The 8481-nt window shown below is 55.7% G+C and overlaps 1 protein-coding gene across 1 annotated transcript; it reads left to right on the top strand.

Moving 5' to 3' along the window:
• Nucleotides 1–325: 325 nt before the first annotated feature.
• LOC124519864 (mitotic-spindle organizing protein 2B-like) lies at nt 326–7786 on the top strand. The gene is made up of 3 exons (XM_047090323.1): nt 326–504; nt 719–867; nt 7524–7786. Exons 1-3 carry the CDS (start codon nt 341–343, stop codon nt 7679–7681), a joined length of 471 nt encoding a protein of 156 aa, XP_046946279.1. The 5' UTR covers nt 326–340; the 3' UTR covers nt 7682–7786.
• Nucleotides 7787–8481: the final 695 nt, after the last annotated feature.

Consider the following 8481-nt stretch of genomic DNA (forward strand, 5'->3'; position numbering starts at 1 on the left):
TGAGACCCTTTAAGAATGTAGCAACCAGTACTTATTTGATCCTTATCAAAACTATGCAGGCTATCAGCTTTCTGGGCTAAAGATGCACATTTTTCTGCTTTTATCCCTCATCATCCCGCAGGTAAATTTCTGCGGATCGAATGGCGGAGAGGCGACAAACCGGTTTGCGCCCTCTGCTGTAGGGCTGCGGGGCAGGCCAGGCGGTAGCGCTTCAGGGAGAGAAGCGACCGGCGGAGCCAGTAGAAGGCGCTGTGGGAGCTGCCGGAGGGGCCCGGCGGAGGCGGGGTCAGAGGAGGGAGCGCGGCGGGGCGGGGCGCTCGTCTTCCCGCTAGCCGGGTACATGGCGGCCCCGGGCGCGGGCCCCGCGCCGGGAGCACCCCCGGGGCTGGAGGCGGCCCTGCAGAAGCTCGCGCTGCGGCGGAAGAAGGTGCTGAGCGCCGAGGAGATGGAGCTTTACGAGCTGGCGCAGGCGGCGGGTGGCGCCATAGACCCCGACGTGTTCAAGTGAGCGCGCGCGGGTGGGAGTGCGCGCCCATCCTACCCCCCCAGACACCCCTGCTCCCCCGCCCGGGCCTCTGATCTGGAGGAGCCCCCCACCCCCACCCCGCCCTTTTCGGACCCCTTTGAGCGCCCAGAGTAGAGTTGGGGTCTTGAGGGAAGTGGCCTTCCTGGGCCTGGGCGAGGAAGGCTCACTGCCCACCGCGTGTGTTCTCTCCAGGATCCTGGTGGACCTGCTGAAGCTGAACGTGGCGCCCCTCGCTGTCTTCCAGATGCTCAAGTCCATGTGTGCTGGGCAGAGGCTGGCGAGCGAGCCCCAGGACCCTGTGGCCGTGTCTCTGCCCACATCGAGCGTCCCGGAGACCCGAGGTCAGAGCTGGGCCCGGTGCTCCCTGCCCCTGTGACTCAGGAGGCGGGTGGCAGGGGAGGCACGTGGGCGGTGCCAGACACAAGGTGGGCTTGGTCCTGAGTGGCCTGGCCTTACTGTGCGTCTTCTCCCAGGACCCACAGGGACTGTCCAAGGGCTCGCCTTTTGGTTTCCAGTCCCCAGTTTCGTTTCTTTGCTACCCTTTGCTACATAGGCAAGTCCAGATCAGGTGGTCGCAAAGTGGGTGTCCAGGGTGGCCAGCAGGCTAAGCCTCATATGGGATTCTGCCTCCTTCCTTGGGTAGAAATGCTTTCATTCCACAAACGCGGGAACAAGGTGGCTTTGGTTCCTGTTCTCACGGTGTGTACAGCCTCCAGGAAAGTGTTCAGGGAGCGGGGCAGGCAGAGGTCTTACTGCCGCCCCTTAGCCTATACCCCATCTGGGCCCAGGTGCTGCCCAGGAGTCTAGCCAGCTGAGCGTTCTTCCTCGGATTGCAGGACGGGTCATCATGGCAGCCCCTGGCTGCCCTAGACACGCAGGGTGCAGAGGCCTGAGTGGGCACCGCACTGGGCTCAAGTTTGAGGGGCCTCCTCACTCTCGAGAGTCATGACTGGGGGCTAAGCAGGTGCCCATGACAAAGGTGTCACAGTGGAGCTCCAGCTGCATCCTCCTGGTGTGTCGCATCTGCTCCCAGTTTCAGAAACAACCTGAATGCTTGGCCAGAAGCATTCGGGCACTCACAGACATCCTGAGAAGGGGCCGATGTTCAGGTGGGGGGCAGGCTGGGTCCCTGTGGGAGGGAGTGCCAGGGCCCTGGGTACCCACGCCCCCTTTCCTGAGAGGCCCTGGGCACTGGAGCGCAGGCTTCCTTACTGATCCACGCTCTGTCTGCTCTCTTTGTGTCTCTCTCTGACCTCCAGAGGCCTCCTTTCTCTCTGCCAAGAGCTGTAGTCCCCCTGCAAGGCCCTCCTTTTCCTCGGCCCCGCGGCCTGCGGCCTCTCCGGTTCTGCTCCACGGCCCAGCTGCCACGCACTCGCCTCTCTCTCCAGGGCCCCCCGGTTCCCTCCGGTTCTCTTGCTGCCTGTTCTCTCCTTTTGCAGGTTGCGTTTACTGGTTTATCTCTGGGGGTTGGTGCTCTTTCTTGTTTCTGTGGAAACTGCTGTGGCCCCTATTCGAGAGTCAGAGCAACTTGGAGATGAACTGCCAGGGCAGGACCCTATGGGCCACCCCTGTTACACAGCTTAGGGATTGGGGACACAATTTCAGATCTTGGTTTATTAGAGACCACTTGCAGTACTTCTGGAATGGGACCAACGCCCCCTGCCCCCAGAGGCCAATTCTGCCAGGTGTGACTTGTGCTCTGTAGAGGTGCCCTCACCCCGAGAGGAGGGCAACAGGCCTAGGGGCAGGAGAGCCTTTACTTTGCTGTAGAGAGGGAAGCCTCAGGTGTGAGAAACACCTTGGTTGCTTAGATGCTGTCACCTGACAGGTAGCCTAGAGGGTAAGATGTGATTGTCCTTTCCTGCCTGTTTCCTGAGCTGAGGGTACCTTCCAGGCATTGCCCGGTGTGGTGAGGCTGGAGGCCCAGAGCCAGGGGCGTGTGAGGGCCTGAGATCCCACAGATGCCCTGGCTGTGCTCTCCCTATCCTTTCCCACATCACCTACCTCGCTGTTCTAGGTGCCACCTGAAACTCGGCATGGGGAAGGGCCAAGGGGCAGGTCAGGGTAGAGCCAGTCGACTACAAGGCTGAGTTGAGGAATCAGTGGGCAGAGGGAGGGAGAAACTGGGAACGGAGCCCTCCTCTTTCAAGGGGGTGTTGCTGCTTGTTCACCCAGTGACCGGGTGCCAGGCTGGCTCTCAGCGCTGAGGGCTCAGGGGGGCTGTGAGATGGACAGGTCCGCCTTCCAGTTTGGGAGATGGCTAGATACGCCAATGGTGACAGAGACAGGAGGAAGCCAGTGTAGCCAGCCTTGCTGGAGCAGCAAGGGTTAAGCAGGCTCAGAGTCCTGTTGCCCTGCGGCCCTTTGAGGTAGGAGTAGTGGGGAGCGCTCCAGCCTGAGATGCGGGCCCAGGTCACTGGTGGGAGCGGGCCTGAGCTTGGAGGGGAGAGGTGGGAAAGGGAGGGCGGAGAGCCCAGAGGTGGAGTGGGTTTGCTTTGGTGCTCAGAGCACTGACACAGAGGGGCTCGGAGAGAGGTGGGGAAGAAGCCCCAAGCATAGGGACAGGAGTGGCATGGAGTGCTGGGCCCCACAGGGTTTTCTCAAGTGCTTATGCCTTGGGTCTGCTGGGTTGGGCAGCCAGTGGCCAGGATATGAGGACATAGAGGTCCTGGGGAGGTGCCCAGTGAGGGTAGAGGGCAGCCTGGAGAGGGGGTGGGTGGGGAGGCAGTGGAGGGGAGTGGGGCACATGAGGGGCCATGCCAGGAGCGTGCTGTGGCCAAGAGGCAGAGGCCATCGGAGACCAAGAGCTCTGAGGCCACATGTTGCAGAATCTGTCTGTCCACACAGACCTTGGGCAGAATCTGAGGTAGAAAAAAATGAGGAGAGTTGTCAGAGTGATCAGTTGGGGGACTGTGGTAGCCTAGGATCATGATGGGGGTTTGGGGCTGTTAGGGCTCGCTGGCCTTAGGTTTCCCACAGAATTGGGGTGGCAGCTGCTGCAGACCAGGGGCTGGAGGCCCGCCCAGGAGTTTGATCTGGTAAGCTGCAGCATGCTCAGCATCCAGGTGGCCTGTGGGGACTGTCACTGACAAGCTCATCCATTCCTGGCTTTACTAGGCAGAACATGGGGAAACAGAAGACCCTAAGAGCACAAAGAGGGTAAATGCTTGTCATGATGAGGGTGTGGTCACCAAGGAAAAATAAAATTCGGTCGAGTGTTCTCTGCCGAGGCTTAGGGAAACTGTATGCTTTAAAAAGATGTTCCTCTGGAATGTGTAAGATGAAGTTTGGTGTGCAGAAGCTGTGAGCCCTACACAGAGCTGCGCTGTCCAGTACAGGAGCCATGGGACCCCCGGGGCTTGCGGCTGAGACTCACTGCAAGTTTAAGTATACACCAGACACCCAGATGCCAGAGAACTGGAACAAAAAGAATACCTCACAAGTAATTTTCATATCGATTACATGCTGAAATGGTAATATTGCACATTTTAGGTTAATTAAAATACATGATTTACATTAATTTCCTGTTTCTTTTTACTTTTTTTTTTTTTTTTTAACATTTATTTATTTTTGAGAGAGAGAGAGACAGAGCTCAACTGGGGGAGGGGCAGAGAGAGAGGGGGACACAGAATCCGAAGCAGGCTCCAGGCTCTGAGCTGTCAGCACAGAGCCCAACACAGGGCTCCACCCCCCAAACCATGAGATCATGACCTGAGCCGAAGTCGGACACCTAACTGACTGAGCCCACCCGGCCCCTCCCCCACTTTTTACTTTTTAATGTTGCTACTGGAAAATGAGTTACATGTGGTTCACATCATATTTCTGTTGGGACAGTGCTGCTCCAGAACAATTGAACTTTGCCTGAAACGCTGAGTCAGGGCTGTATGTACTGCATGTGTGCAGGAGAGGGTCACTTCTCCTAAGAAGCACAGGCCCAGTTAAGGGCTAAAAGTGCATGTGTGCATGTCCATGGTGCACATCAGTCTTTGTCATTATGTCTGTATGTGTTCTGGAAGCACTGACTGATTAAGCCACCCGTGTGTGCTCAGCCAGAGAGGGCAGCAGGACTGGCTGGTGCGTGTAGACCTTCTGGTGGGCTCTCGAGTAGCAGTGATAGGTGGTCCTGGCTGCACGCTCACCCTGGTCACCAGACCTTGCCAGCCAGCCTTGAGGATATCAGGGCACTTGCTATGCTGCCTCACCCCCTTGTTCTTTTCCTTCCTCACACACACATCCAGTGTCCGCTTACGGCCAGTCACTAATATTTGACCTCAGGGGCCCCACCGGCCCATTTGAGCACCAGGGAGTGCTCCCACCGTGAAGGAGAAAGGCCACTCCCGGGGAACATGGGCAAGATGGGAGCAGCTTCTCACATTCTGGGCTTTTTGTCAACCCTTGATCCCCCCGCACCTCTGCCAACAGAGCTTGCAGGGGATGGGGAGTTGGGATCACATGGGCCACACCAGAGTTAAATGGTTCAGTGGGTCCCGCTGGGGCGGGCCAGCTCCCCAGCCGCAGGGGGTGCGTTTAGGGTTGCCTCTGGGGTTTTGCTTCATCTGGGGTTGGGGGGGTTCGGTCAGGTATTAGGGGTAGGAGGAGCACCAACTTTTTAACACCGTGAGCCAGGCTGTTTTTAACCTTCAGTGCTCATTGTCTTTGACACCCGTGAGGGCTCCTCAGGCGTGAGGGCTCCTCAGGCATCGGGCCTGGGGGCATGTCACTGCCACCCACCCTAGCCTATAGTCACCTTTGGCTCGGTCCTGCCCTCCAATCCACGGGACCCTAACTACCCCATTGCAGGGAGCTGGGGCAGGTAAGACCGGTTCCAGAAAGTCCCCTGCTGTGTCCAGGACAGAGCAGGTCTGTCCACTGGCAGGCCCTCACACCATTCTCCTCAGACCAGAATGCCTCCCCAGCTCTGCATGAGGCCTAAGTGGGTCTCTCCACTAACTGAGAGCACGTGATTCCTGAAGGTTCCAAGAATTGCAGAGCTCGATAAACGGTTAGATGGTTTTCTTAATGGCTCAAATTTACATTGGTGTCTTATTTCCAGGGTTTGTCAGCCTCATCAAGGTTAAAAATGAACATTATTTGCTATTTTCTCCTTTCCTCTCATCCTGGACTTTCCAGAAGGGCCCTGGTCATTATACTGAGGGGGAGAGGAAATTCAGATATATGGCAGGGTGAAGAAAAGCTGCATTCAGACCCGGGCCCACGTCTGAGACCCACACTGCCATTTTGGGGGTGGCCTATGCTTGAGCTGTATTTTCAGGTCCTTCAGGAGCCCTGGGCCTAGTCTGTAGGATGCCTAAGCACGCAGGGGTAGGCCAGGTGCTACAGATGAGTTATGCCAGTCTGGCCAGGCCTGGAGAGGGACATGGCCTCATAGCTGACCAGCAGGTTGGGAGCTGTAGGGTGGCGGGGCTCGTGCACTCACAGGAGACAGGATCCTTGCCCACTGACCAGTCAGTGGGAACCAGAATATCAGAATGTGTAACAGGAAAAAGGAAATGTGTGGTGACGGTTCTCTACTTTTGTTTTTTCCATGAACCGCTGGCAGGCTGAGTTGGCCCAGCTTCACCCCACCACATGCCCTTGGCCCTCTGTAACGTGTCATTACATCTCCATTGAATCAAACCTGTGCAAGCCCAGGGAGGCAGGGCAGGGGAAAATCTGAGCTGTGGCATTCCAAGCAGTGGCACCATGGTAACCCTTTCCACCCCACTAGGCAGCAAAGACCCCCTGTTGTTCCCTGGGGAGGAGCTGTTCAGAAATGCTCTTAGGAAGGGCTGTCCTATCTCTGCAGGAGTCCTGGGGAGAAAGTAGTGTCAGAGAGGATGGAAAGGGAGTCTGATGTCTTGAAGAAGCCAGGAACTGCAGTGTCACAAATGTAGGTGCCTCCCCTTGTTCCAGGTGACAAATGGTGAACCAGGAGTGACTCAACATGCCCCCAAGAAATTCATGGTGTCTGTTCTCCAAAAACCCACATGTCCCCATTGCAGGCTGTTGATTTGACTAAGAACTGACATTAAGGTTGAGGGTCAAACATGGGACGCATCCCCTGGTCAGAGTCTGCAGGATGGACCCTGCCAGGCTGGAGCAGAGAGGAGCCCTGGCTGGGGAAGGCCCAGTGGGGAGGGACTGTGACCCAGGGGGTGAGCCTGCTCCCTGGGCACATTTTGTGCCTCCTGGTGTCCTCTCGGTCTTGTGAATGCTGTCAACATCCTGAAGCCAGGGAAGCCATTCCTTTAGAATAAACTTTGGCCCAAGTGTGATTACAGATCTTCCTGTCTTCACAGAAAGAGGGGAAGGTAAGTAAATTACAAGTCAAGGGATATCTGCACCAGTGGTCTCCATCTGAATGTGACTACCTGTGGTCAGGGCAAGCTTCCTCTGAGCAGTCAAGCCTCAGCATGAAGCCAGTCACAGGATCCTGGAGCTGAACTTGAGAGCAAGAGGCTTGACCAGCGAAAGTTTGCAAAATACTTTGAGGTAGTCAGGGAAACGCCTGAGGGAAAGATTCCAAGGTCCAAATCCAAAAGCCTGACTTCCATTCTTGATGGATGTGCTTCCAGCAGTTCAGCTGTGGGTGATCTGGAGCAGGGAGCGCCAGGGGAGGCTTCGAAGTGGTGGCCCTGGTGGCGAGCCCTCCTGTGCTGCTGGTGGTCGGGCGATTCCTTACACTCTCCAGGGAGGGAGTCAACCGGCTGAGCTCACCTTTCCCTAAATGGGCCTTGCGGACTTTCCCCATTGTTCCTCGTGCTGCTTCTGTCCTAGGACCTATGCTCGAGGGCCTCTTGCACTCTGTGGAGGACTTCTCTCGGATGTGCCCTCTCCAGGTGGTCCTCAGCCTCAGGGCTCAGAGCTGAGAGGATCCCTGGCTGAAAGGTCGCACAGAGATGTACCAGACGTAATGTGCAAGGAACACAAATGTAGTAGGTGTGCCGACTGTGGAGTTTGCCCTGGTTCCTAACAATTGTGTTCTGCGTCCGCTCAGGGAGAAACAAAGGCAGCACGGCTCTGGGTGGAGGCCCAGCACTGGCAGAGCGTGGCGGCCGGGAAGGATCCAGCCAAAGAATGCCCCGACAACCCAGTGCTACCAGGCTGCCGAAGGGGGGCGGGCCGGGGAAGAGCCCCACTCGGAGCAGCACCTGAGACGGGCAGACTTCTCACGCCACCCAGCTGTGGGCTCCACCAGCCTCCTAGCAGAGGCTACGTGTGGTTTCCTCCGGTTGGTAATAAAGCTTTGTGAAAAACCGAGGGTCCATCCAAGCTGTTTTCTATCACCTTTTGAATACATTAAGGCTCAAAGATTGAGAATCAGTTTTGCATTGTGGGCCTAGATGTACTGCAGCTGAACGTAACAACCAACTGACCTAAACCAGTGGTTTCACCCTACTGTACCTTATTTTCAGGTCATAGAGAAAAATATCTGTATGGTTGGCCCATGAACAAATGGGGGTCAGGGGCACCAACCCCTGCATAGTTGAAAATCCAAGCGTAACTTTTGACTCCCCAGAACTTAACTACCAACAGCCTACTGTTAGTAGGAAGCCTTACTGATAATATACAGTCAATTAACACATCTTTTACATATGTATTATAGACTGTATACATATACTATATATATCATATACTATTACATACTGTATTATACTCTAGGAAACTAGAGAGAAGAAAATCGTAAGAGAAATACATTTACAGTACCATGCTGTAAAAAATCCACATAGAAGTGACCTGCACAGTTCAAACTCTTGTTACTAAAACTTTTATAAATGCACGTCAACATGTTTCGCTGGAGAGAAAGGTGCAGTGCTTTTGCCGAGACCATTCCCAGGGTAGAGCTGCAAGGGTCTGAGGGTGGAGTGGAAATGCTGTCTTACAGGTTACGTGCACAGTAAAGTCAAAGATGAGCCGTAATCTAGAGCTCACCCTGTGACTGTGAATGCCATGGA

This window comes from Lynx rufus, unplaced genomic scaffold (genome assembly GCF_022079265.1).
Source record: "Lynx rufus isolate CCGP_SWC_20201006 ecotype Redwood Valley unplaced genomic scaffold, mLynRuf1.p SCAF_29, whole genome shotgun sequence".
Lineage (NCBI taxonomy): Eukaryota > Metazoa > Chordata > Mammalia > Carnivora > Felidae > Lynx > Lynx rufus.

Coding starts and splice junctions, on each gene's coding strand:
- LOC124519864 (XM_047090323.1), top strand. CDS start 341: ATGGCGGCCCCGGGCGCGGGCCCCGCGCCGGGAGCACCCCCGGGGCTG. Junction 505..718: donor ATAGACCCCGACGTGTTCAA/GTGAGCGCGCGC, acceptor TGTTCTCTCCAG/GATCCTGGTGGACCTGCTGA. Junction 868..7,523: donor GAGCGTCCCGGAGACCCGAG/GTCAGAGCTGGG, acceptor GCGTCCGCTCAG/GGAGAAACAAAGGCAGCACG.